The sequence below is a fragment of the Musa acuminata genome, chromosome BXJ2-1 (assembly GCF_036884655.1).
Source record: "Musa acuminata AAA Group cultivar baxijiao chromosome BXJ2-1, Cavendish_Baxijiao_AAA, whole genome shotgun sequence".
NCBI lineage: Eukaryota > Viridiplantae > Streptophyta > Magnoliopsida > Zingiberales > Musaceae > Musa > Musa acuminata.
This window is the reverse complement of record NC_088338.1, coordinates 2,992,676-3,020,611: the sequence shown is the minus strand read 5'-3', so window position 1 is coordinate 3,020,611 and position 27,936 is coordinate 2,992,676. Positions and strand designations below refer to the sequence as shown.

At 39.8% G+C, this 27,936-nt stretch overlaps 5 protein-coding genes and 7 non-coding genes across 21 annotated transcripts; 10 read left to right on the top strand and 2 right to left on the bottom strand.

Moving 5' to 3' along the window:
• Positions 1 to 995: 995 nt before the first annotated feature.
• LOC135597909 (uncharacterized) lies at positions 996 to 1,430 on the bottom strand. Its single transcript, XM_065091414.1, has one exon. The coding sequence runs from the start codon at positions 1,428 to 1,430 to the stop codon at positions 996 to 998; it is 435 nt and encodes a 144-aa protein (XP_064947486.1).
• LOC135597908 (proline-rich receptor-like protein kinase PERK12) lies at positions 1,408 to 3,485 on the top strand. Its single transcript, XM_065091413.1, has 7 exons — positions 1,408 to 1,926; positions 2,015 to 2,101; positions 2,170 to 2,240; positions 2,515 to 2,591; positions 2,734 to 2,881; positions 3,018 to 3,179; positions 3,246 to 3,485. Exons 1-7 carry the CDS (start codon positions 1,557 to 1,559, stop codon positions 3,483 to 3,485), a joined length of 1,155 nt encoding a protein of 384 aa, XP_064947485.1. The 5' UTR covers positions 1,408 to 1,556.
• On the bottom strand, positions 3,390 to 6,881 carry LOC108951741 (large ribosomal subunit protein bL12c-like). 2 transcript variants are annotated; one of them, XM_065092232.1, is made up of 3 exons: positions 6,256 to 6,881; positions 4,884 to 6,123; positions 3,390 to 3,725 (listed from the first exon to the last, which is right to left on the bottom strand). In XM_065092232.1, the coding sequence occupies exon 1, from the start codon at positions 6,795 to 6,797 to the stop codon at positions 6,378 to 6,380; it is 420 nt and encodes a 139-aa protein (XP_064948304.1). In that variant the 5' UTR covers positions 6,798 to 6,881; the 3' UTR covers positions 3,390 to 3,725; positions 4,884 to 6,123; positions 6,256 to 6,377. The 2 variants fall into 2 exon arrangements, with proteins under 2 accessions (XP_064948304.1, XP_064948305.1); XM_065092233.1 differs by having other exon boundaries at positions 6,336 to 6,881.
• A 399-nt stretch (positions 6,882 to 7,280) lies between these two features.
• Positions 7,281 to 7,352, top strand: TRNAG-UCC (transfer RNA glycine (anticodon UCC)). The gene has a single exon. It is a non-coding gene; the product is annotated as a tRNA-Gly (tRNA).
• A 116-nt stretch (positions 7,353 to 7,468) lies between these two features.
• Positions 7,469 to 7,540, top strand: TRNAG-UCC (transfer RNA glycine (anticodon UCC)). Its single transcript has one exon. It is a non-coding gene; the product is annotated as a tRNA-Gly (tRNA).
• Positions 7,541 to 7,668: 128 nt separating this feature from the next.
• On the top strand, positions 7,669 to 7,740 carry TRNAG-UCC (transfer RNA glycine (anticodon UCC)). Its single transcript has one exon. It is a non-coding gene; the product is annotated as a tRNA-Gly (tRNA).
• A 128-nt stretch (positions 7,741 to 7,868) lies between these two features.
• TRNAG-UCC (transfer RNA glycine (anticodon UCC)) lies at positions 7,869 to 7,940 on the top strand. Its single transcript has one exon. It is a non-coding gene; the product is annotated as a tRNA-Gly (tRNA).
• Positions 7,941 to 8,069: 129 nt separating this feature from the next.
• Positions 8,070 to 8,141, top strand: TRNAG-UCC (transfer RNA glycine (anticodon UCC)). Its single transcript has one exon. It is a non-coding gene; the product is annotated as a tRNA-Gly (tRNA).
• Positions 8,142 to 8,269: 128 nt separating this feature from the next.
• TRNAG-UCC (transfer RNA glycine (anticodon UCC)) lies at positions 8,270 to 8,341 on the top strand. Its single transcript has one exon. It is a non-coding gene; the product is annotated as a tRNA-Gly (tRNA).
• A 124-nt stretch (positions 8,342 to 8,465) lies between these two features.
• On the top strand, positions 8,466 to 8,537 carry TRNAG-UCC (transfer RNA glycine (anticodon UCC)). The gene has a single exon. It is a non-coding gene; the product is annotated as a tRNA-Gly (tRNA).
• A 767-nt stretch (positions 8,538 to 9,304) lies between these two features.
• LOC135586592 (uncharacterized) lies at positions 9,305 to 18,526 on the top strand. Of its 9 annotated transcripts, none has more exons than XM_065092227.1 (9): positions 9,305 to 9,742; positions 10,780 to 13,293; positions 13,351 to 14,182; positions 14,286 to 14,379; positions 14,514 to 14,575; positions 14,677 to 14,742; positions 14,831 to 14,920; positions 16,569 to 16,745; positions 18,365 to 18,526. In XM_065092227.1, exons 1-9 carry the CDS (start codon positions 9,408 to 9,410, stop codon positions 18,398 to 18,400), a joined length of 4,206 nt encoding a protein of 1,401 aa, XP_064948299.1. In that variant the 5' UTR covers positions 9,305 to 9,407; the 3' UTR covers positions 18,401 to 18,526. The 9 variants fall into 9 exon arrangements, 6 of the variants coding, with proteins under 6 accessions (XP_064948299.1, XP_064948300.1, XP_064948298.1 ...); XM_065092229.1 differs by having other exon boundaries at positions 9,603 to 9,742; positions 10,780 to 10,874; positions 11,323 to 14,182; XM_065092228.1 differs by having other exon boundaries at positions 10,780 to 14,182; positions 14,286 to 14,313.
• Positions 18,527 to 21,841: 3,315 nt separating this feature from the next.
• On the top strand, positions 21,842 to 22,766 carry LOC135598440 (uncharacterized). The gene has a single exon (XM_065092223.1). The coding sequence runs from the start codon at positions 21,949 to 21,951 to the stop codon at positions 22,576 to 22,578; it is 630 nt and encodes a 209-aa protein (XP_064948295.1). The 5' UTR covers positions 21,842 to 21,948; the 3' UTR covers positions 22,579 to 22,766.
• The last annotated feature ends 5,170 nt before the right edge of the window (positions 22,767 to 27,936 follow it).

The window sequence follows — 27,936 nt, the reverse complement described above, 5'->3', positions numbered from 1 at the left end:
TACTTACCGAAGAATAAGAGAATAAGAGCTAACATTATTTTTATTTTTAAAATTAAATGATGGGTTTTTCTTGGAAATTCGTTCAAAATTTAATCAAAATGTGTAACGCCCTTCTCAACCGTTAATTGAGAGATATTAATTACAATGAGATATATATTACGTTGAGAGCGGCGGGGGAAGGAGGGGATGACGCTGGATTGCGCGGGAGGGGCTTCTTGAAGCCCCCTATTATTGGGGCCGCTTTACCGCCAAACGAACGGACGAGCTGATCTCGAGACAGCTACTACTGCATGCTTGTCGAATTCTTCTCCCCGGTCGTTCCTCTCCATCGCTCTCGTCCCATCCCACGGTTTTGGATTCCTTCCCCGGCCATTCTCGAACCATTTCAGGTCGCTTCAGCCTCCGCCAAGATTCCCTCGGTGCATCCGCTTCATGGATGCACATCCATCGATCCCGCTCCTGTTTCTCTGCTTCCGAGACCTACGGAATGCAGAACCCGCATCCTCTTTCTCCTGGTAATGTCGTCATCTTCTCCCACTGCGCCTGTTGCGCGTACGGGTTGTTCAGGATGACAGATCGCCTGAAAACCATCGTTTTGAGCGTTGGAATTGTAACAGAGGAGTGAAGGGAGAATAGATTGGAGAGAGAGAGAGAGAGAGACAGAGAGAGAGGATGTCGGAATCAGCTCCATCTCCTGCGACTCCAAGTTCTGATTTGACGTCTCCTCCACCTGTCGCTTCTCCGCCGACTCTGCCTTCCCCGGCGGCGGCATCTCCGCCACCGTCAACCTCCCAATCGCCATCTCCACCATCTCCGACGCAACCTCCTCCGGTCGCCCCAGCGCCACTTCCCGCTGAGAAATCAACCCCGCCTCCACCAACACCGACCCCACCTTCCACCTCCAATGAATCGTTCACCCCTCCGCCAGCCGTCTCCTCCTCCCCTCCTCCTCCTCCCCCTCCCAAAACCGTCTCCCCCGTTCCTACTCCACCACCTTATGACTCAGCATCCCCTCCTCCGCCTCCTCTGCCAGCATCATCGCCTCCACCTACCCCGGCATCGGATTCCAAATTCCCCCCTCCGCCGCCAGACGCCCCTGTCGTCGTGACAGCTCCTCCTACACCAATCTCTACTCCATCACCCCCTTCCCCACCCACGCAGACAACTCCACCAGGCTCTGCTCTATCTCCTCCATCCACTTCCACCCCTGCACCTTCAACCACCGCCGCTCCTCCTCCTGCGACACCTACCCAAATAAACACCCCTCCTCCTCCAGCATATACTAGTTTGCGGCCGTCCTCCACATCTTCTACCAAAAACTCAACTGCCTCACCATCGACCACACCATCAGCCCACTCCAACGACAATTCCGTGGCCAAAACCCTCGTCGGAATAGCTGTTGCCGGGGCGTTGGTCGCGCTGGCGGTCATCTTCTTTGTGGCCTTGAGGAAGAAGAAGAGAAGCACGAAGGGTTCCCGAGGACAATACCGGCATCCACCTGGTCAAATCGCATTTCCAAGTAAGTGACCGACTGCAGAGTCCTAAATCTTCAATCGATGATCGACAATCCAGGCAATGGGCATGCAGATACCAAGACAGAGAGCCTGTATGGCAGCAACAGCGGGCAGTTCACGTACGACGAGCTGATGGGCATAACCAGTGGGTTCTCTCGCGACAATCACATCGGCGAGGGCGGGTTCGGACCTGTGTACAAGGGCACGCTGCCGGACGGGAGGCAAGTCGCGGTGAAGCAGCTCAAGATCGGGAGTGGACAAGGAGAAAGGGAGTTCAGAGCCGAAGTGGAGATCATCAGCCGCATTCACCATCGCCATCTGGTTTCCCTGGTGGGCTACTGCATCGTGGAGCACCACCGGTTGCTCGTCTACGAGTTCGTCTCCAACAAAACACTGGAGCACCATTTGCATGGTAAGTTAGATTCATGAACACGCTCTTGTTCTCGTTTGGCTTGAAGAGATCGTTATCGTGTCGAACTCCATCGATCTTTGGCTATCAGGGGAAGGGCTTCCTGTTCTCGACTGGGCAAAGAGAACGAGGATTGCCATAGGCTCAGCTCGTGGACTGGCATATCTGCATGAAGACTGTAAGTGGCAATTTACGTTCTTCATCTGTGACAAGCAAGCTTCATTCCTGATTCCTGTGTTTTCCCAGGCCATCCTCGGATCATTCACAGGGACATCAAGTCAGCCAACATCCTTTTGGATGAATCTTTCGAAGCACAGGCAAAATTCTTCACCTAGTTTCTTTTTTTCTTATTCTTCACAATAATATCAATATGAATCTTTTCCCGTCATGCAATAAAAATCACTCTTTTTTTTCCCCAAATTTTTCTCACATTTTCCAACAACAATAGGCATCTCCAGTGCATGTTGCTACTGTCCTAAATAATTCCTACTCAATTGATCCTCTGTAATAGTTCACCAATAATGATTTTTTTCCTTCTTTCTCGAATTACTTTTATCCAAGTTTCTAAAGCTAGCTCTTACCGGCACACAGGTTGCGGACTTTGGGCTGGCAAAACTATCAAATGATGCCCACACTCATGTGTCAACTAGAGTCATGGGAACATTTGGGTATTATTTTTCGCTGCTTTGCAGATTAATTCCCTGATCATTTTTGTGTAGCACCAATTAATTTGATCAGTAGAGACATTAGTATTATTGTTATTATTATTGAGACTACTAACCCAATCTAAAATTCTTCCATGATTTTTAGGTACTTGGCACCAGAATATGCATCAAGTGGAAAATTGACAGACAGATCTGATGTGTATTCCTTTGGAGTTGTGCTACTAGAACTCATAACTGGGAGAAAGCCTGTGGATCCATCTCAGCCTTTAGGGGATGAGAGTTTAGTCGAATGGGTACGCTCAACTAATCTACATGATTGTTGATCATTATGAAGCTAAAGAATGTGTATGATCTTGATGTCAACTTCATATACTAGATTTCCATGTTCCATTGCTCCTTACATCAAACTCTGTAACTTCGCTTCTGCAGGCTCGACCGCTATTGGTTCATGCTCTCGAAACAGGTGAATACGAAGAACTGGTAGACCCCAAGCTCGAAAACAATTTCGCCAAGAGTGACATGTTACAGATGATTGAAGCTGCTGCTGCTTGTGTTCGTCATTCTGCTCCCAAGCGACCAAGAATGGTGCAGGTACTCCACGGGTTGTTCTGCATGCCAATTCAAACAATCAAATTTACCATCTTCTACTTGTTGTAGGTGTTGAGAGCTTTGGATGGCGGGGGAAGCTTACCTGACCTATCCAATGGTGTCAAATTTGGACACAGCACCGTGTATGACTCTGGGAAGTACTCGGCTGACATCGAAAAGCTGCAAAAGATAGCGTTCGGGAGCAATACCTTCAGCATCGACTATGATCATTCCACAGAACACGATCACGATGAACAGAAGAGTGTGACGCAGACGCAGACGCAGACGCAGAGCAGCAACGGAGTCTAGAGCTTGGCGGACTCTGAAGTGAATCCTTGAGATATCTGAGGAATGTATACCAGCAAACTGGTTCTGAGCAAAGAAGAGATGTGATGCATGTGTTTTACCACCATGGAGTAGCTGGGAAGAAAGAGTTGAGCCCTTGATGTTCCTCAGCAAGAAAGAAATGCCTCGAGTAGGATTATAGTGCAGAGAACCCTGTGATCGGACCACATTCTTCTCGTCTGAGTTGCTGCCGATTCTTGAATCCTATAAAACTAAACAAGTCATAGCATTTCCAATGTTCTACATATACTATATATAAAAGAAAAGGCAGGATGACAATTTCCACATTGTTTTGTTAAAGAACAGCTTCTCAAGAATTTTCAAGTCTTAGTAGCTTAACATGTACTCTGATATGCAACTGACCTCTCTTTATAATTCTGGTGCTATTGCCAGCGAATTAAGAAGGATTTAGTTTGTGGTACAAATCATGGTTTTAAACTTCGCTCAGATCAGTTCACATTAGTTCGTATTTGCCAGTCTGTACTTGAACTGACATGCAAAATGTGCAAAATCTGACTCTGTATAATGTTGGTATTACTACGATAGTAAATTTCGCTTGGATCAGGTGGCATTTACTGATCCGTGTTTGACCTGACCAATTTTGCCGGATCCAGATATTATTTTATTTTTGAGACAAACAACAGTCTTTTTAACACCTCTCTTAATCCGATTTTTTTATGCTGCATAACCCTTCTCTCTCTACGCCAATTTTCTTTGCATCACCTACTGTCTTGCATTGCCTGCTGTCTTGTCCTCTCCGTTACTCCTCCCACTCCATTTTTCTCCTCCTCCCCTCATATTCTCCTCGTTTCCTTCTCCTTTTCTTTTCCTTATCCTCCCCTCTGGTAGTTAGTTGCTAGTCCGGCCAAGGACCAATACATATCCATTATCCACATTTAAAACCATGATATAAATTTCTCAAAAAGCTATGTAACCAAAGAAGATACTATGTTAGGGCAGTTGAGCATTAAAAATATATATATATTTCATGGGTAAAAGCATATCGTTGGAACCAAACACTTAATCAAGATATAAGCAATGCCCTCTAACTGATGTAAAGGCTAATACCATACATCTTATACTTATAGGACATGTATAATATCCCTAAACAGCAACTCAGACCTTAGGATAACCAAAGTTTTCAGACAAAATAATCTAGCATCTACTACGACAAAAGCATAAGTAAATTTTTGAATGTAGGAAAATGCCACAAGGGAGATACCAATAATGGCAACATTTTTTGGAACAATCTACAATGTCAATCATGGAATATTTTTAGCTAGTGAAAAAGGAAGAGGAGGCATAAGACCATGTGGACTGAAATTATGTACTAACAAAAGGTCCAGTGAGAAGCTTGCTAACCTTTTCCAATAGGTTGTTCATTTCATCCACTTGATTGTCCTTAAGGTTTGGGATGGGACCCAGTAAGCTAGGAAATCACCCTCTCAAGCATAGAACACTTGATGTCTGTATTTGAGAACTTACATTTCCAGGCATATAATAAAGCTCATGATTAGTTACTGAGATGCCAAAGGCCCAATGTTATCTAATCTTTCAAGGCCTTCTATGTGTCCATGCCTTTCTCAAACAAAACACAAGCGTAATCTGAACCTTAGAACATTTGTGTATCACACTCAACCAAGGCTCAGCATAAGCCAAATCTTGGATGGCAAAGCAGTTTCAGGTGCAAACTTCAGTAGCAGAGATGCAGAATGGTGGTTAGTTTCCTCTTTCTGCTTACTCTTCTGCTTTGATCCAGATACTTAAGAAGCACTTGTAGGTTTGTGTTCCACCTCTGAAACAGATTCAGCAGTACCTTCACACGTACCCTACTTCCTTTTTCTGCCGAATATGTTCAATTCAGAATGATCACCGAATCCACTAATGGTAGTAGGTTGAGTGTCCACATTGGCTGGATCTTTGTCCTTGTCTGTTCTCCTACTCAAGTCACCTTCTTTGGCATTATTTCTGAGCTCAGGACATGAATCAACCTTGTTTTTAACACTGACACCACTACCCTAGCTCATTTCTCTCTCCTTTGTGCCATTTACACTACTATCAGCTTTGCCATTCTCTTTTGAACTTTTTTAGTGCAAAGTCTCATCATAATGCCATTCATATATTAATCCTCTTTCCTGCAGTTTTCACCTTTACTGAACTATATAATTCAGTACATAGGAAGCTGATTCAACCCTGTGGAGTTAGTTACATAGGAAGCTGATTCAACCAGTAGTTACCCTAGTTTTTCGAAATTCGGTACTACATGGTTGCATCTATAGTCAAGGGTATCAAGAAGCTAGGCATTTAATCACAACCTCGAGTGAAAGGGTATCAGACCGTAATATAAAAAGGCCCCTCATGTATGTTCACCGGGGGGGACTTTTTCGGTGTTTTGATTTCATATAGACTCGGCACTTGATTAAATTCTCGGAATCCGAACTAACTTAAGCATCGAAGGAGCTTTGTCCGACATGCCCTACGTAGTCTTGTAGGACATCGGCATGGACCTCTTCTTGCTCAACACCATATCGCTCAGAGACAGACGCAGAGTAAATCCTTGGTTGACTCCAAATCAACATCCAAATTGGACAATCGTAATTTACTGTAACAAATTAAGAGAAGCAAGATAAACGAGTCAGAGAGAAAGCTACCAATATAAAACAGTGAGATCATGACAGTAACAAGTTGTACGTGACATGAAGTAAACAACAAAATGTGATCGACTAAACAGAACCTGAATTCGCTAGGAAGAGTTCAAGGACTGATCATCGAGCTCAATCGAACAGATAAGAGGATGAGCACAACTGTGCAAACCTAGCCATCGAATTGTTTGCATCTTCTGTTTCGAGAAGGAGTTCACACGATGGAGATCTTCGCCCCGACTTCCTCGAGCTGCTTCTTGGCCTCCTCGGCCTCCTCCTTCGACATGACCTCCTTGAACTTCTTCGGCAGGCCCTCGATCAATTCCTTGGCCTCCTTGAGCGCCAGGCTGGCCAGCTCCTGAATCACCTTGATGGTCGCGATCCTGGCGTTGCTCGGGACGTCCTCGATGACGTTAGACATCAGGGTGCCGAGCTTCTCGATCTTGGGGGAGACGGCGGCGCGCGGAGGAGAGCGGCACGGCGGTGGGTGCGGAGGGGCAAGTATCGGGAGGTAAGCTTTAGGGGCGAGGAGGGAGCGGAGGGGCAAGTATCGGGAGGTAAGCTTTAGGGGCGAGGAGGGAGCGGAGGAGGAAGGGGTGGAGTAGGAGGAGACGAGGAAGAGCGTGGCCGCCATTCTCCGCCTCGGCTAATGCAGTCCGGCGGCAAGAAATGGGAGGTTTGGACGGTCAAAAAAGCGATCGTTTCTTCGAGGGCATAAGCCCACCGCTGATGATTGTTGGGTTCGGTTAAACCTATGCTCGCCAGCGGGCAGGGTTGAGTCAATTTCACTTCCAAAAATTAAAATAAAATACTTTAATCATTATGAGGATTCAGGTTAGTCCGATGCACAACAAATTGAATTATAACAATTTAATTTCAAAATATTATTGTTAATTTATATTTAAGCATTTTAAATTCATCAAGTTAATCATTCTTTATCTGGTAGAATTGAACCATAACAATTGAATTCATCGACTCCCCGCAAATGCATGTTGGTTTTTTGCTTTCGATATCTAATCAACTGTAAAGGCGTATGCAGTGGAATCACTGTTTTTCGCATTTTTGTTTTTATTTTATATTATTAATTTTTATAAAATGTAAACCCCATCAGTAACTCGCGTTTGTAGTCCAACGGTTAGGATAATTGCCTTCCAAGCAATAGACCCGGGTTCGACTCCCGGCAAACGCATGTCGATTTTTTGCTTTCAATATCTAGTCGATTGTAAAGGCGTAATGCAGTGCAATTACTTTTTGCTTTTTTTTATCCTATTAAATTTCATAAAATGTAATCCCCATCAGGAAGTTGCGTTTGTAGTCCAACGGTTAGGATAATTGCCTTCCAAGCAATAGACCCGGGTTCGACTCCCGGCAAACGCATGTTCGTTTTTTGCTTTCAATATCTAATCGACTGTAAAGGCGTAATGCAGTGCAATCACTCTTTTCGGCATTTTTATTTTTGTTTTATATAATTAATTCTCGTAAAATGAAATCTCCATCAGGAAGTCGCGTTTGTAGTCCAACGGTTAGGATAATTGCCTTCCAAGCAATAGACCCGGGTTCGACTCCCGGCAAACGCATGCCGGTTTTTTGCTTTCGATACCTAATCAACTGTAAAGGCGTAATGCAGTGGAATCACTCTTTTTCGCATTTTTGTTTTTATTTTATATTATTAATTTTCATAAAATGTAATCACCATCGGGAAGTCGCATTTGTAGTCCAACGGTCAGGATAATTGCCTTCCAAGCAATAGACCCGGGTTCGACTCCCGGCAAACGCATGTCGGTTTTTTTATTTCAATATCTAGTCGACTGTAAAGGCGTAACGCAGTGCAATGACTCTTTTTTTCGCATTTTTATTTTTCTTTATATTATTAATTCTTGTAAAATGTAATCTCCATCAGTTAGTGGCGTTTGTAGTCCAACGGTTAGGATAATTGCCTTCCAAGCAATAGACCCGGGTTCGACTCCCGGCAAACGCATCTTGGTTTCTAGCTTTGGATATCTAATCGACTGTAAAAGCGTACTACACTCCAATCGCTATTTTTCGCATTTTTGTTTTTAGTTTATATTATAAATTTTCGTGCAATGTAATCATCATCAGTAAGTCGCGTTTGTAGTCCAACGGTAAGGATAATTGCCTTCCAAGCAATAGACCCGGGTTCGACTCCCGGCAAACGCATGTTAATTCTTTTGCTTTCGATATCTAATCGACTGTAATGGCGTGATGCGCTCCAATCCATCATTTACGTTGTTGTTTTTGTTTTATTATGATTATAAATGTGTAATTTAGCCATCAGCATGTCGCGTTTGTAGTCCAACGGTTAGGATAATTGCCTTCCAAGCAATAGACCCGGGTTCGACTCCCGGCAAACGCATATTAATGTTTGTTTTGGATATCTAATCGACGGTAAAGGCGTAATACCCCCTAAACTCTTTTTTAAGATAAAATTGCATATATCGATAGTAAATAAGTCCTCCTGTAGCTATTTTATTTTGTCTAATTTTATATTTTTGTAAAAGTTAAACTTTACTAAATATAATATTATATTTTTTTAAATAAATAGAAATTTTTACGTTTACAAAACCAACTGTTCATAGCAGAATTGAACAGCTCATACTAAGACCAGATTGGCCTGTGACATTGACAAAGAAAACTAAAAGACAAGTGTTATTAAAAGCGGAAAGGACACCAATAATGTCTACATTATTGTCAAATATTTAAAATAATAATATAAAATTATTAAAAGGAGTGCTTATTGTTAAAAATATAAAATAAGGATTTTTTCGACTAAATAATCCATCTTAATATTATATCTATATGGAGTGAAAATATTAGAAAGATCCAGCCTATGGCCAAAAGAAAACTACACTTAATTGTTAAGCTCTCTAAATATCAAATTCAAATTAAAATGTATTTAAATTCATGATATAAAATAAAAATACCTTCTTTTTTTTTTAAGACATCTTATGAGTTTATAATTAGTAATAACACCGATTGAAATTTCTTTCAGCAATAAGTCAAATAATAATCTATGAGGGAGATAATTACAAAAATACATACACACGTTACGTACACAGCGAGAAGGACAATAAAAAATAATTAATTATGAGGGATATATATAAATATATGTGCGAGTTTACCTTTTCTTTCCGCCGGTCATCCTCAGTCGACGGATAGTAGAAGAGAAAAAGACGACTGAAACGAAGCCTTGAATCCAAGCCCTCCCTCCTCTGTCTCCGTCCCTATGGAGGACGCTCGGAGCCGAAGCGGCGGCAGCTCCGAGCAGTCCGCCGACGCCGACGTCCTCGGCGATCGGTCCAGGCGTGGTGCCCCATTCGCTGATCGCCTGGGCGACTACGCCGAGATCTTTGCCGACCACGCTGGTTCGATCTCCATTCCGTTTCTCGATCTACCGCCGGCTCTGGACGGCTTCGATGCTGCTGCCCCTGTCCGGACCCGGGGCGCCGGCTTCGACTACTCCGATGTGTTCGGGGGTGTAGACTCTGGAGAGTCCGCCGCTCTGCACGATGAGCTCTTTGCGGCGCCTAAGCTGGAGGAGACTTGTTCTTCGAAAGGGAGGTGTGGGTTTGAAAGAGCTCTCCTTTCCCCGTCTTGTTTGAATGCTAATCTTTATATGCTTCTCTCCTAGCGATCTACTGACTCTTGTTCCCACCAGTGGTTGAGCTTATTCTTCTCTATGTTTGTGCTTCCAGCTTAATTTGCACTCCTAATGGATAATTAGCTTTAGCACCTTCAAAGGCTTCATGTCTACTTCTCTTGAAATGAGCTGTTAGAGAGACAAAAAAAAACATGGTTCTTCAGAAATGAAATTGTTCTTTGCCGACTAAGGGAAGTAGAGGACTATTTGGAGTTTGCCAACCAGCTGTTACTATGGTCTTCCAAGAACACTCGTCTGTTTTTGCATTGTTGGTAACATGATGATGATATTACCTTACTATTATCTTAAAGTACGTCAAATATCAGGTCGCATATATGCATGTTCCATTGTTTCCCCTTGTGTTCATGATTGCTGAAGGATTTACAGATAATTTTTTCTCTGTTGACAATTGTAAATCCATTGTTTGAATCTCTTTTCTGTTTATTTTGGTAAAGAAAATTGCCATTGTAATCCTATAAAATGCTTTATGATAAAGGATATTGGGTTGAATAGGTATGTTGTCATGGACGTCTGGAAAAAACCCTTCTAGTGCATTCAAAGTCAGGAGTCAAACAACATTAAGATTGTCTCCGAGTTTCGCATTACCTGGAAGTCCTTTCTTTTTCTAATCTATTTGCATCTATTCTGGTGACCTTAGGAAATTCTTTTGACTGCCTCAAGGTGGACTTAAAATTACACAGGAAGTTTCATCATGATTTGATCTCCATGGGGAATTTTATCTGGGAAAGTATTTTTTAGGAAATGTTGGATACAGATGATCAACTATTTTGCTCATATGCATTCAGTCTCTTTTATCTCTTTCTATGATTTAATTTTATTGAATAGGATATAAAATTTTTTATTGGCAAGTATAATTATTTGTATAAATATCTTTGTCCTAAAAGGTACCCAGATATGATCATTAATTAGTTTTTGTCTTTCTTTCATTCATCAAAAGGACTAGAGAGGAAGCAACATGCAGCCAGCACATGACGAGAGAACCGAAAGTCACCCCAGAACAGTCACATGGGGGTCGTATGACTTGTCAAGAAGGTGATAGGTCCTCACCAAATTCCACTCCTTCAGATATTTGTTCCACACAATTCAATGTGTCATATAACAAGAGTAGCCAAGGAAGTAAAGAGGGTGCAATGAGTGGAAAAACACATATAACTCAACTTCATGCCATTCCTGCATTTAGCTTTGTTGTTGACACAGACACCCCCTTCCAGACTATTGGAGGTGACGGCCCTCGAAACATGTTAAATGAAGGAGTAGATAACAGGAAAGACCAAAATAAAGTTTTAAGTGCCTCTTCTGGCAATATTTCAAAGAGTTCAGAAAATTACTTGAGAGCAGATCAGAAGAATACCAATAGATATCCTGTTTCTGATAATGGGCATGCAAATGCAAGTCATCATTCACACTCTTTTAGTCATTCCATATCAAATGGGAATGTACCACCCTCTGATACTGTGTTTTTTACTGCATCTGAATTCAGTCTTCAGACACAACCATTGAGAGTGCCACCACCATCAAGGCCATCTCCTAGGTTATATGATAAGCAAGAACTCTCCAAACAAAGGTTGTCGTCAAGTTCAAAATTTGGTCTGGATGAAGTAAGCTTCCTAAAATCAATTCCTAAAGAAAAAGACTTCCATGTGCGTCAAGAGGTTGTCAAGGACAACTCTCCTAGCTTCACTGATGTGCAGGTCGATATTAGTTCAGCTGCTGCAGCTTCTGTTGCTGCTGTAAAAGAAGCAATGGAACTTGCTCAAGCTAAACTAAAAAGGGCAAAACAGTTGATGGAAAGAAAACATGGTATCCTTCGGAACAGCAGGAAGCTAGGTCACCTTGAAAGCATGAAATATAAAGAACAAAAACTGTGTCAAGCGTCACCGAGGCGTGAAGATTTTGATGAAATGCTAGTTGCTTCAGAGAGAAGACAGGAAGTTACAAGTACTGCCAAACTGACTCCATGTGATGAAAAGAAGGAAAAAGTTAAATTTACCGAAGAGGAAGGAAAGGCAAGGCAAGTAAATGACTTGAAATCATCTGAATTGCTCAATAGATCAGCAGGCAAATACAATGAGCTGGTGAGCAGTGAGAATCACATACTGATTGAAGAGGTATCTGAGAGGAAAGATTTTACGAGGAAAACAAAAATAATTGCAATGATCGGTGAGATCAAACAAAATGAGAGCACAAATGATACACTGGCTTGTCAAACTGAAAGCAACAGGAACTTGCAGAAAGATAAGGCAGCACCTGTGGTTTGTGTACATGAAGACAATTCTAACTTAGAAGCTCATGTGTCTCATACGGAGGAAGTTGAGAAGCCAGGAGAGGTTCACAAACTCCACATACAAGAAGAGGTAACAAAAGCACCATGTGCAGGTGAAGAGACTCTTTCATCTGCAAGGAGTGAAAAGAAAATGGAACCTTCATATTACTGTAAGCTTCACTATACTCATGTTGACAAAGAAGAAAACAGCAAACTGAAATCTGCTTTAGGGAAGTCAGGAGCTGCTAAACCTCAAGATCAAAACTATTCAAAGGAAATTGACATCACTAACATAGCTCCTGTACCTGGTAAGGGTGAAGATAAGTTTAACATGGCCAGTGTCACTGTTGTGCAAGAAGAAATGGATATTGAAGTGCCTTATGTATCATGTGTATCAAAAGGGGAGGGAAGAGTAGCAGCTTCTAAGTGCACAGATTCTGAAAAGACAAGGAGAGAAGGAAAGCAATGTGATGCCGAGAATGTAAATCGATCTGAAGGAATGATGGTAGTGCATGAGCAGGAAAGACGAGAGGAACTAAATATGAAACAGCAGACATGCTTATCTGCAGAAAATGAAATAAGATTTAAAGAAGATAAAGAAGCTGATGAACTTGAAGAGGTTCTGAAGAAATGGAAAACATCAGGAAGAACAACAACACTTGAAGACCAAGAGAAGCTGATCAAAGCAACAAAAGCTGCCTTCTGGCTAAATTATGATGGAAATAATCCAAAAGAAACTCAGCTTGAACTGCAGCAAAGGGACAAGAAAAAAGATGCAACCCCAGAGCCATACAACCTGGAAAACTTTGAGGGACAGAATAAATATGAAAGAGGTTTTCAAGTTTGTGGAAATGAAGGTATTATAGAAATTCAAGTTGAGCCTCATTTTATGGATAAAATATTCTCCATAAATACAATTCCAATTATCTGCAACAGGCCTCTTCACATGGCTTTGAATGCCCAGCCATCTAATTTATCGGAAAATGAAGGTAACTTATCATATTCATCTCTAATTGCAACTGATAGACTTCCTGTGGCTTCTCAAAAGATTATTTTGGATACTAAGAAAACCGAACAAAAAGAAAAAGAATTAATGGAGAAAAAAGGAGTACAGATAAAGAAACCATCAAGAAATTTAAAAGAAAAAGAGAAGGAAAGAATTCAAGAACAAGAGGAAGAGAAAACAAGGTTATTGCGAGAAGCAATTGAGAGAGAAGAAAAATTAGTAGAGGAAGAGAGAACAAGATTATGGGAAGAAACAAAAGACAGGGTAACAAAATTGGAAGAAGAGAAAAAGCAAGGAAGGTTACTAGAAGAAGCCAATGAGAGGGAAAGAAAATTGAAAGAAGAAAAAGAACGAGCAAGGTTATCAGAAGAAGCAAAAGAGATTGAATGGCAAATGGAAGAAGAGGAGCTAGCAAAGTTGTTAGAAAAAGGAAAAGATAGTATAATGAAAGAAGAAGAGGAGCAAGCAAAGTTGTTCAAAGAAGCAATAATGAGGGAAATGAAAGTAGAAATGGCACGAGTAAGGTCATTAGAGGAAGCAAAGGAGAGAGATAGGAAAGAAGAAGAGGAACGAGCACGGTTATTAGAAGAAGCAAAAAAGAGGGAAAGGAAATTAGAAGAAGAGGAGAGGGCAAGGTTATTAGAAGAAGCAAACGAGTGGGAGAGAGGAAGAGAAAAGGACCGACTTGCCGAGGAAAGAGCAATCCATGAAGCACATGAAAGGGCATTTACTGAAGCCAGAGAAAGGGCAGAAAGGATGGCTGTAGAGAGGATTACTTCTGAGGCTCGGCAAAGAGCACTAAAGGAAGCCCAAGAAAAGGCAAAGAAGACCTCTTGTGATGCTCTGGACAAATCATTAACTGAGAAGGCTTCTAGAGATGCTAGGTTAAGGGCTGAGCGTGCTGCAGTTGAACGGGCCACTGCAGAAGCTCGTGAGCGTGCTATAGAAAGAGCACTTGCTGTAAAAGTTGCTGCAGATGCCAGAGAGCATGCTGAGAGATACAATGCTACTTCTAGAGACACAACAAGGAAAGAAAATGTGACGGAAGAGTGTTCAAATACCAGAGATAAGGTAGAGGTTTTCTTTTTGCTAATTCAAAATTCAGCTTTTCCTCTTTTGCCTTCTTATTTATCTCTTGGATAATTAACTAAATGAGTTGTGGTGTGACATACAGGATGGCCCACTTGATGCACAATTTCAAAGTACTAGTTCTTTGAACAGTTACCAAGCAAATTCAGATTCTAATTATCAACAGAGTAGTAATTTTGGTGAACCATTTTTTTGTTTTTGCCATGTGCCATCAGTTTATAATTTTAAGCTTCTACAGTTCTGTTGAAACTCTATATATTTACTTTTCTTGTAACTTGGGGTTATTCTGATAATTGATTTAATTCAAATGAAGGTGAATCAGCTTTAAGGTGTAAAGCTAGACTAGAGAGGCATCAGAGAATAGCTGAACGTGCTGTATGTCCACTTTCTATCACATAACTTCTGTTTTCTGTAGGGCAAAATTGGATTTGGGATTTAGATTGTCAGTCTCAAATAATTTGCTTTGTGGTCCACAGGCCAAAGCTCTTGCAGAAAAAAACATGCGGGATGTTCTTGCACAAAGAGAGCAAGCTGAGAAAAATGTAAGCTTTTTGAAAATTAACAAAATGTAGCAACAATTTGATATGTTCTTTCTGTAGATGACCAATCTCAATAAAACTGTGGTAGTAGAGGTTGGCAGAGTACCTGGATGGTGACATTAAGAGATGGTCGAATGGAAAAGAAGGAAATTTGCGTGCACTGCTATCAACACTGCAATATGTATGTATAGATTTTGGTTTCCAGTTTTTATTTTAATATTGTTGTTTAAACAATTTTATTTGCCAATGTTCTCTGCCAGTTGCTCTTTTGTGGAAAGAAAAAGGTGACTTTACTAAATTTTTTTTTATAACACAAATTTATTTCTTCACTATTTCTGAAAAATCCTAGGGACTCAGATCGAATAGACAAGTTGGAAGTTTTGGTTTGTTAAATGGCTAGGCTATGCTATTGTGGTATATTGATGCACTAAAATTCTATATCAAGGTAAACTTATATTTGGATAAATGATCCATATCAATTGGTCTGAGAAGTTTGATTGCTTCTGATGTTTCTTCAGATGGATTTTAAAGAAGTGATTTTGATACCATTTATAAGTACCTTAGGTGACTCTATCTTCTTTGATGTTGGGTAATGGGTACTGAAATCCTAACTCTGATGTCGCTTTTGTATATGCTCTTGAAAATTGGAATGTGTTAAGCTGAAGTGTGTAATTTCAGACCTTTTACACAGAATTAACTGATTTTTTATGTTTAAAATGTTTAAGCTGAAGAATGTCATTATTACTCAGTTTTTTGGGTTAAATTATTATTGAGTGGTTAAATTTCTTTAACAGATATTAGGTCTGGTTTACTTGGAAGTGAAAGAATGATTGGAAAGTGCCCATGTTAGGCATTCTCTAACTCACTTGACAGTTGGTGTTCTCAAATTTCAACAACGAAGGACTCTTTTGATATCAATAGGAAATTCTTGCTGATTTTTCTTCAAATGATTTTGTGTTATATACTAATGTCTATGTTGCTTGATAAAAATCTTAGTCATGCAATGCCTGAATAATGTATTTAGTAACATAAGTTGTCTTGTATTTCTCTTAAAATATAATGCTGACTAGCTTCTACTATCACTGGTATTTTACACAAAAATCTTAGCTTCTACTATCACAAAGTTTTCTTGGCATACTGATACTTTACATCAAGGATTGAAATTACGTATCGTACCAAAATTTCGAGACTTATTCGGTATGGTATCATATACCGAGTGGTATATTTCGGTATACCGCTTGGTATATATATATAGGTAAACCGCTCGGTTTACCTTTATGCAAGGCGACATCGCCTCTCTTCCCGAGCGACATTGCAGATAAAAAAAAAAATTTGTGGCGTCGCCTCCCTTCTCGGGCGACGTTGCCAAGACAACGTCGCAGATAAAAAAAAAAATGCAAGCGACATCGCCCGAGAAGAGAAGAAAAAAAAATCTCCGCCTCTCTTCACCCCGCGACGTCGATGCCTCTTCTCCCGTGCACGGATGAGAAGTCGTCGACAGACGAGGAGGAGAGCGGCAATATCCAGGTTCTCCCGTTTTCTCCTATTTCTTTCTTCCCCTTCTCCCTCTTCTTTCTTCTCCCTCGGTCACCGTCAATGATAACGCCTCGATCGACGACGATAACGCCTCAATCGATGCTACCGCTTAGTAGCTGGCGGTCCGTGTACTGGTTTGTTGACGGACCGGTACGTACCACCCGGTACGGGCGGTATCATTCAGTATTGCGGACCTTGCTTTACATAATTAAATAGTGAAACTACAGGTAGCAAGCATGTCTTGACTAAAAAAATATTCTCAAAATGTTTTACTTGATGTTTTCCATTTGCAGATCCTTGGCCCTGAGAGTGGTTGGCAGCCTATACAACTGACAGATGTTATCACATCTTCTGCAGTAAAGAAAGCTTACAGGAGGGCTACTCTCTGTGTTCATCCAGATAAGTTACAGCAAAGGGGGGCCAGCATTCAACAGAAGTACATTTGTGAGAAAGTTTTCGATCTCCTTAAGGTGACTGGTTAACTTTATTGACTTTCTTGATAAGATGGACAACTTTAAATGGATGAAAGCTTTTACAAAGTCTTTAGTAATCAAAGCTGTTTTTCTATTTGCTGAACTTCTAGGATCGATTTAAGGGAACAAGAAAATCAATTTTGTTTTGGTGGCACTAGTTCCACTCATTTTCTAGCTGGTAAACCATTTTGTATTTGGAAAGTGATAATAGTGGTTCCTGCTACATATGTTGGATTCATGAATGCTTTTGAAACTTCCAGTGATCTGTGCTTGTTATGATATAATTAAAATATATACTTACTTTTTGGGGGACATAATTTTTTATGCTATTTGACCCACCCCCCTTGAGCCTTTTTCTTGAACATTTTTTTCTGAGGGATCCATGATTAGCAATATGCATTTCATAAGGTTTGAGATGTAACATTAGAGAAGTATGGTAGTACAGGCCAGGAGGGGGAAGGTGAGTGGTACATTTAAAGTCATTTGTAGCTCAGTATATGTCTTTTTTTTATTATACAAAACCCACTTATATGAGATCTTCTCAATGTCACTACGTAAGTGCAGAAATGTTTAGTAAGCTTCCTTAACAATGTAAATTCTGATGTTGCATTGTACTGTCGAAGAAAGTAAACAACATGCTCTCATTCAAAAGTTATTTTCCTTGGTAAATAGAGTAATGTCCTTGAATTTGTGCTTTTATTATAAAGATGTCTCCGTGTCAATGTAATATCTATTATCTGTTTAACCCTGTTCCAGCTTTTGAGATTCTATGATAGTTTGTTCTAGAGCAGCAGATTAAATCCTCTTGATCAAGTTCATATCCTATGTCAATTGAGGATCAAATGTGGGTTTATTCATCATGAATTGTCACTGTCCTAATTCATTTTACTGTGTATTTAACCACTAATGATTTATATCATACCTCTGCTTTTGGCTTTGGCCAGCATTTGATATTTCTAAAGCTTACAATTTTGAAAAGGTTAAACAGTCATCAATCTGTAAAAAATGTGAATTAGTTCTTAATGACACCATGTTCACAATTTTGTCAATTTGTTATTGGTGTTAGCATTGTCTTGTTAAAATTCTTTATTCAGGCTTGCTGGTTGCCCGTGAGCAATATTCTTTCCTAATGATTGTCAAATGTTTATTCCTACTTGCTTAATAGATGTATTTGGTGTAAATAGTACTGTTTCATGCATACATAACTTGAAGCAAATAGGTAGTCTTCATGATGTTAGTTTCTTGCTATAGTTTGTGATTATCGACCTTGAACCATCATCACATGAAGTTTGAAATCATAAAGGAAATTTCACCACTTCTTTTGCTGCATATGGATTCCAAGCCCTTTGTATAAATTTATATGTATAATTTGCATAAGCTTTTAGTGCTTGCCCATCCAACTCTTCATTCTTTGCTCTCATTAGTTAAGTACCAGTATACTTAAGCTCGACTTACATTCTTGTGTCTGAGAGTCTTAACAAGCCAATCCAAGCTGTATGCATGACCTAGTGAATCACACTCCACTGTCTATCCCACTGTCACAGCACTTATGTTCAAGATTGTGTTTTCTTATATCTGGTTAGATTTGGTTTTAACTCTGACGAAACTTGATGCAGGAAGCTTGGAACAGATTCAACTCAGAAGAAAGATAGCAGTTGTAATGTACACTATAGCATTTGCCTCTCAATCTTTCAATTATTGTCTAGAAATAATGCATTGAAGTTTTGGAAAGAAAACATCAGTTTTGTAATGATTATAGCGACTGAGCATTCTTGGCATTTGAGGATGTGAAATTTGTGCAAGTGCACTCTCTAAAATACTAGACTTGTTCTGATCTTAGGATAAACACCAAGCAGGGGTGCTTCACGTCACAAAGTGATTTGTGACAGTAAGATTAGCTAGGCATTCCTCCACGGGCTAAATCATTTGAGAATTGAGATCATCTTTTCATCTTGACAACGTCAAAGTATGATGGCAACATGGCATGGTGACAAACATAGTGGCAATGATCTTTGTTGTGTTGCAAGCTTTCTACCAGTTATGATCATATCTCCCTCATCTGCATGGCATGCAACCTGATCGAGCAGCCACCTGAGGAGATTCTTGAATCCATTGATAGAGGAGAAAATGGCAGGATGCTGTGTCTGAGAGTCGTCAATCCCTCATGTTGATGTTGCTTGGCGTCGCCAATAAGAAGTTGCTCTCACCACTGAGACAACAGTCTATTCGATTTTTCCTTTTTTCAGGCTATTAGACTTCCACACACTTCTTTGTTCATCTGAAGGTTTCAGCCTGAGGAGGCCAGCAGATGGAAGCTTCCATTTTCTGTAGAGTGAATGCTGCTCTGATCACTCTTAACATCTCCAATTTCGGTGAGTTCATTGTAGCTTTCTTCGTCTTGCTTTCTTTCAGACTTTTATTAATATATATGCCTGCACACACATGCAATCAAGAAATTGAAATCTGAACCTATGAAAAGTTTTTGTGTTGACCATTATATACTGCAAGAGCAATGCTTGTAGCTTTATATTGCTTTCTTTTACATCTCCAGTTTTTTTACTCAACACACACACAATTATATATATGAATCTTAACGCATTGTTCATGCAGAGGGAGAGTGTGTGTTGTAATAAATTTTGTAAACCTTTTTTTTAAATTAGTAAACGAATTCCTTCCATGCAGTGTCGTGTAGCCTTGCATGAAACTTTAGCAAGAGTGAAACTTAGTGATTAATAACATGCAGGAACTACTACTGCTTCTCAGATGATACTACCAGAAGGAAAAGAGAATTGCCCATGAAGATAGAAAATTGCAATATGCTTACTGAAACTGGAACATGGTATCAGTAATACTAGTCCTGAGCTTGATAGCTTCATTGAGTAACTACTTTGTTGTCCAGGGACATCTTCAATGTACTTTGTCTTGTTGGACAGGGAAGCATCTTTCAAAGGGAGACAAATGTTATCGGCACTCCAGACCTTCGATCTACTACTGGCATCTACTAAACTTTTATCTGAGAAGACCAAAACAACTCCGGTAGCATTTATCAACCTTAGCAAACATTAGTAAGTTACTTCCAGTTGCTTTGATATAATATTTTGATAGTCTAAACAGTTCTTTTTGTTTCAGAAATAGTATAACCTTAGCATTCACAAAATTACATCACGTACTAATGTGTGTTTTTTGGTTTACTGCTTCTCTGCTCCTTTCAAACACCAACTAGATTACCTAAAACAACAGGTTTCTCTCTTTAACAGCACACTTCTTGCAAATTAAGATCAATCCTGACTTTCCCTGTATACAATTTCTCTTGCTGCAAACAATTTCTGAATTCAAGTCACAAGTTAAATTACACTCTTACAAGTGTAACACATACTACTACTATTCTTATAGGAAAGCAGGTTCTGCTCTTCTCCACAAGGTTTCATATTGTTTTCTCTGCGTCACTAAAGAAGCAACTGTATCACTGCATGCTAAAACAACAGTAAAATCTTCTTTCTAGATTGATGACATTTCAAATATCTATTCCACAAGTGCAGCATCCTAACTTTAGATATCAAAATGATACAAAAATTGATTAGTTACTAGAGTATTAAAGCGAATTATGCTTAATTTCCTGACTGGTATGAGATTTAACCGTTGATGTCTCTAGAAATGCAACAGTACATGAAAGAGTGTGTGTGTGTGTGTGTGTGTGTGTGTGTGTGTGTGTATCATGCTCATGGGCAGTGATTCTATGGTCTGCATGAGATAGTTGAGAATTTATTTCTAGCTCATCAATGAACTCATGGTTGCTTCCCTTAGATTCAGCTTTAACCTTGTTAATTTCCTGGTAAAGCATGTATAGCTTCAAGTGCACTTGCATATGACTAGATAGAAGAAAACTGGGCATGCATGATTTAGAGGCTTTGCTAGATATCATGTTTGATCACAAGAAAGAAAACCAAAAGTTTGTGCAGTGGTTGCTGGGAATCCAGCTGCAGAAGAACTTGCTTCTTTTTTTCTCTCTCTCCATTCATCTCATTGTCTTTTTGAAACCACTACAGCAGCAACAGATAAAGGCTAGGTTTTAGGGCTCTATCACCCTGGAGCTAATGGCCATCCCCTTGTAGTTGCCAGATTCTTGAAAGAAGTGGGTTTGTAAAGTAGGAAAGCCAGGGAATCTGATTCCAAGGAGCCAAGCACGATGCAAACACTTGGTATCAGAGACCACCTCACTGCATGATATATAGACACACACACATGTGATATGTTTAAGCTTGATAAGATTTTATAATCTCGGATAGATCGATCCGGGAAATCAAGTGAGAGGGAGGGTTTTATCAGAATTAATGTTTCAGAATAGAACTTTAATTGGTACATTTTATATTTGTGGATCGATGAATGCCTTTATTTTGATGAGTCTTTACCTAATCTAACTTCACTTTTGTGGATGAAATATACATGTTTTCAATCATATCATTTTCTTTCCGCAGCCGATCTCCCAAAAGTTGTACCTGGACATGGCCGCCCTGCAGTGGCGTTTGGCTTTCCATGTGTGCTGCTGTCTCCATTAGAATCGTAGTGCTTGAATTGGCAGCCGCGAGTTCCCAACCCTTCCGCTTTGAGGAAGAACATGCCTTGTCGATTCTGTTTTGATAGTGACTGTACTGTCTTCAGTGTTTGATCCGGTGGTGACTCATTGAGTTTAAATTCTTTGTCTATTCTCATTTGCGTTATAGATTTAGCTTATATTGCTCAACTCATGAATGACAGCACAAGGATCAACCAAATTATATATAAGCTGCTTCCTTGCCACGATCACATGCAAAAAAGGAAAACATAATTAGTCCATAAATTAGCCAAAGATCATAAAAAAATCACCTTCAATAATAAAAGATGTCATTTTGTGCTTTTTATTCATTGTTTTTGTTGAAATTTAACTCATATTGTTGAATCTTAGCATGGATTTTTCGCTTGCTAAGAAACACAACACGCACTCCACCAACAATTGATGCTTTAAATAAATAAATATATATATATATATATATATATATATATATTAAGAAGCAAAAGCGGCGATGCCACCTCTATAAAACCCAATCGGCCTCCGACTTCCCAAGAACTCATTTCTGTTCCCAGTTACGGAGTCTCCGTTTCGTCATCCGGTGCTTTAAAATTCGTCACCCGGTGATTTGTTTTGGACTGTCAGATCCCGGAAATGGACGCGATCCAAACGGCGAAAAGGAGGGCGATGCGGCGTTACCGCCGGCTCCAACGGATCGGAACGCTGCTCCGCTGCCTCGAGGCCTCCGCTGCTCTCCTCCTCCTCTCCTGGTCCTCCGCCCGCATCCCCGCCGGTTTCCTCCGCCACCTCGCCTCCGTCCTCCTCAGCTCCCGCTTCGTCTTCCTCCTCGCCAACGCCATCGTTCTACTCCTCCTCGCCGACTCCGGCCGGAAATTTCCCGCCTCTCCCAACTCCTCCTCCGGCGATTTCTACGAGGAGTTCCTCGAGACCCGCGGCAGCCGGCTCTCCTGCCCCCTCCCGCCGCCACCGGTGGCGGTGGTGTTCGAGGACAAGGCGGTGTGCGTGGAGATGCGCGCAGACCAGCGGAGCCAGTCGGACAGGGTGGATCCTCTCAGGGGGGCGCCACCCGAGCTCCGGGGCGACAAGATGCAGGTGACGGAGGAGGAGATTCCGGCGGACGCGGAGGAGTTCCGGCGCGCAGTGGAGGCGTTCATCGCGAAACAGACCAAGTTTCACCTGCAGGAGCGCATGGCCATCGTCTCGGCGCCCGCGCCCTTAAACTGTTCCGTGGGATCACCAGAACCGACTATTTTACAACAATAATAATCATATATATATATATATGGAAAAAAAAAATGTAGACGATATAAAGAGTTATCACGCAATGTGATGACTTCTCTGGAATTTGGCGGCATTATATTCCAAGAAAAATTAGTTTTAAATGACATGAAAGGAAGTATCCACCAATCAAATAATCACTGAAGTAAAAGATTACAAGTAATAGTTAATGTTGATATTCAAATAATATCTTTTAGAAAATTAATGAGTTTGTCGAATACATATGATCGATAAAATATACTCTTATATAATGATGATAATTTTTTAAATATAAATGAGCAATAAATTTATTTATTTATTTATAGTTCTGTTTATGATCTTACATTATTTTCATATTGTCTATAATTCATTAAAATTGTACTTCCAAGGAAATCATTAAATCATTTTGACATGAAATAGATTTTAGTATATTACAGATCATGCTGAACTTATTGCACATTAATAACCCCAAAAATAATATTGAAGCATTCCATATTTTATTTCAATAATATATATTTAAAGTGAATTCTATTCAGTATATATTGATCTGATTTCAATTTTAGTAAAAAAAAAGAAACTATATACATCGATATTGAGTTTTCTCTCTAGATATAAAACTCAATCGAATCCGTAAATATCGATCGATCGATATATCTTGATCTAATCAATATTTAAAATCTTATGAAGTAATAGTAAATTACATATATTTAATTAAATCCTCATCCAGTGGTGCTCACTTTAGCTAGATTCACAAATCCAACATAAGATAAATGGGTATTGCTTAGTGGCAGGTTTTAGTCAAAAAGTCCCACAGGCTTCTAAAGAAGATATGTCCTTTACGTCAACTTAGATTGTATTTTTGTGAACAAGTGTGGAGTGACTCAAATGATTCTGGAATTCTTGGATGAGGTTGTAGTTATCTGAACGAAAGAGAAGAAAGTAAGATAAAGGAATAGATTCTAAGTTCTGATGATGCCTTGTTCAATCCTTCTACTGCCAACCCAACAACACCTTCCCTTCTCCTCTCTCTCTCTCTCTCTCTCTCTCTGATCGTCATTCCCAGTTGATTTGCTTTGTGTTGAATCACAGCAGCTTTAAGAGTGTCTCCCTTTTCACCACATTGATTTCTTTAGCCTTCTCTGGTAAAGCTTGGAAGGTGTTTGTTTGAGTGCTTCAAGTAGTATTGCTAAGCCATAACTTGTTGCGATTTTTTGAAGGCAAATTTGATTTCTCGCATCAGATACTCATGCAGCTAAACTAGAAGCACTGAGTACATTTTGCTTTGGCTTGTCTACTGCAACAGGCGAAGTTGCATCTTTAAGACCATGTCCTCATCATTTGGATCTTCCCCACCATTCTAAAAGTCGAAGTAGTGTAGACTAAGTGGAGGCTGTTCTCTGCTGCAGCAATCAAGTTGGGAATGTATTTTACAACCAATCATCTGAGGATTGATGACAGGCTCCGTTTATCTAAGATTTCAGTGAGAGACTGCTTTTACTCGAGAGATGTTCTTGCCCCAAGTTTAGGTCTAAGGATTGAAGTTTCCTCAGCTCTAAGTTGTAGGTCTTTTTGTGCCCGAGTTTAATCTTGATACAGTTACTTCACATTATGTAGTTTCATATCTATTATTTCAGAGATAAACAAAGAATCTGTGACTTAATCTAAGCGAGCCATCATCTTCATAGTGGATTCCAACATCCACTAAAACAACATAAACCTAACGAAAGCAGCATATATTCTCATGGCTCAGTAAAGAATGTATATTACTTGTCTCTTTCCTAGGAGGACTCTGACCCTTTGTTTCAGACATCCACTGATCATTAAGATCATATCCTCAGACTATTCTCATGGTTCCCAAGTGAAACGAGGACACTTACCCCATGTACCTCACATGAGAATCTGATTCCCCTGGTCACTGTCCCCCAGCTCTCGCAAGCATCGCCAGCTCTCGGAAATCACTGTGTTTGGCTTCCTGCAATAGTTCGTGCAGATTCTGTGACTAGTTAAAGGATTAGATCCACGGAAAATGTTCAAGAACTGCTTTGTTTCTATTTTAATAACAATTTATCCTTGATCAAGCTTTAAAAATGGTGAAGATCGATCATTTAGGGACCAAGCAAACAATGTTTTCAGTTCATATATGAAACCCTTGCAGAATTTACGACTCATAACAATATTTTTGCATATTAACTCTTCTTTAATATTCTGGTCACTAAATTAAAAAATTTATATTAGAATCTATATAATTATAGAAGTAAAATATTTAATCTCATCGACTTTACCGACGAAAGATACAATGACAAAAAAATAACTTCAACGTCTTAATTATATTTTTTTATTATATTTTAATTAAAATTTCTTAGTCGACTGTTATGGTGGTGGGAGATTGTGGTGTTGTCAGTGATCGCAAGTGGCTGTTGTGGTAGTGGTTGGTCTTGTCGATGTGGATCCAAACATCTACAACTGAGGTAGGGGCAATGATCATAACAATGGTAATGGTTTGATGATGGTAGTGGTAGATCTCATAAATGTCCTTAGAGACATGCATGGTGGAATTAAGGACTTCTACGACTTCTCATGAGGGGAGGATGAGGAAAAGGAAGGAGAGCAATGACGGGATATGAGGCAAAGGGAGAGCAAGAAAAGGATGAGGACAATGGCTTAATACAAATGCAGAGCAGCATTACTCTACTATACATCCATAGCTTTTACTCTACATCGCCTTGCATCTGGGTTAGCGTCAATGCAAATGCAAAGTGGCGCTTATCCTTCTTCCCCCTTTCTGCGATCTCTCATCCTTCTTCCCAGTCATCGTCATCAGTCTCTTCCTCCTCTCCCTCTGCCTTACTTCCCACCACTGCTCTCCCGCAACAAGCCACAAAAGTCCCTTTAGCACTATCTCGTCTATGTCCAAAGACATCTTCGAGATTTATCACCACCATCATCAAATCACCATTGTTGCCAAACCCGTCCCCTCTGCCTAGATTGTCAACATTCAAATCTACATTAGTAAGATCGACTATCGCATCATTCTCATCGATCACTATCACAACAATCATGACTCTAGTGACGTCATTGTCCGTCATCACCACAATAATTGATTAAGAAATTTTAATTAAGATATAATAAAAAATATATAATTAAAATATTAAAATTATTTTTTTGCTTATATGTGACCGTTCAAAGAATTATCGACCATAGGCCATTTGAAGTTGGGTCTGCTCTGCTAACGGTGAGTCTAATGAATGGGCCAACTCCTTCTCGGGCCTTCAGCTGCCTGTCAGCATCTCGTAAGGCGGTGCATCGCACCGTTCCTTTCCCGTTGGAGATCTCTCTCTCTCTCTCTCTCTCTCTCTCTTCAGGAAACCGGTCCAAAGGCCATCCGTGGCTGGTACGACGTCTTCCCTCGAATTCGTCGTGTGTTTTTGGTGACCGTCTGCATGGAAATTGGTGACCGTCTGCATGGAAATTGATCCCTGTCGGATCATATTCTCATTAACATAACTTTTTGTTAAGATAATATTGCTACAGTTTAGTATTAGAATGTTTGAAATTAAAAGTAATTTATAATTTAATTATACACTCGTTGCTCATGAAAACCACGAAGAATGTTTCATAATTGCATGCATGCATTGATTTCATTCCCTAATTCTTAAAATTATTAAGCTCATGTGTATATTACGTAATAAAACACGATTCAACTTATATAGCCAAACATAATTTAATTTAGAGTTAAACATGGAGTTTAACCTAATCCGCAAGTGAGATTTAACTTAGTTCAACGAATGACACTAGACACATCGTTACCCTCTCTATCCAACCCATTATACCTTAACTCAACTTATTATCTACGATCGACATCTATACTATATGTGATCTATCTAAGGCTCGGGTGAATTAGTTTGATGTAGGCTAGCACTTTACAATATAGTCTAAATTCATCTCTTTTTATTGGTTTGAGCTCTTTAATTGATTAAACTAAATAGATTTAATTGGTTCAAGACAGTTTAGAATGACTTTAGACCAATTTAATCGATTCAAACTCACTTGACCTAATTAAAAAATTATAAAAGACTACCACTTAAAAGAGTTAGCATATAATAATAGTAGTCCACAACTACTCCACATGTATCAAAGCTATAAGCTATAACCTATCAGACTAATTTCGCTTTGAGCTTCATGAAATTGTTGATGTAAGAAATGTCATCTTACACTTAAGTGTTGGTTATACAGAGGATTGCAAATTTTGGATGATAGCTTTGGAACAGAGTGAATTCTTCTCACCTTTTCAGAACAATCAGTCAGGTAGGTTAAGACAGATACATCTCACATAAGCAGTAGCCTCGTAAATTTTCTCCAGAGAGGTTCATGAAAAAATCTTAGTCGTGTTGATTGATTCTTCCCCTAATTAATGAAGATATTTTAGTAAAATTATTTTTTAAAAAAATATAAAATAAAAATAAAAGATATATTCATTGTATTTAAAAGCCTAACACTCACACAAATGCACTAACCAACTCAATCATTTATAAAGATTTTATCTATCTAAACAGAATTATCCCTCTCAAGAAAAAAATGAAAATAGAATACTTGTCTCAACTGTTTTGTTGTTTGAATAAATTTTTATTTTCAATTAATTTTTTTAGGCATGCTCTTCTTACATGGTGAAAGGCATTTAAACAATTATCAATCATGATCCTTAGGACTTATAGAAAATATATGTATATATATATATATATTAAATATAGTTATTTAATTGGATCATTGTAATTTTATGATTGCTGATTATTATCTTTATATATGAATTTTTTTAATATTTATTTTGAAGATATTCCAAATGTAAAAGAAGAGCCTTTCTTTGGCGCCGTTCACATGAAGAAGAAATAGAAACGTGGGTCCTTTTTCCAGTGAATCACCACTGTCCGTGGACGTTGCACTTGTCAGTGTATCTTTGCGATCACCGCACCCGATTCCAGACCGCAAACCATATTGAATGCACTCCTCTTCGTCGCCACCGGATAGATACGGGCGGGCGTTGCATTTTCCATTTCCCTCTCCCTTTATATCTTCGATCACTCCGAACCATTCTTTGCTCTGCTAAACTGAGCAATGGCCGGGAGAGTTGTAGCAACCTTCTCCTCCTCTTTCCTTGTGTCTCTCACTTGCGCACTGCTACTCCTCTCTCTAACGCCAGGTGCTGTCTTTATGAAGCCCTCTCCTTTTCTTGCTCCATTCATCTCTGTCGATGATTCTAACACATCTTTCTCGCAGCAGGAGGATCGGTGAAGCTGGTGCAGGCGCAGGAACAGGTAACTTTCCGGCTCATCTTGGCAACAGTTTACTACTTACTGTATGTATCGCCTG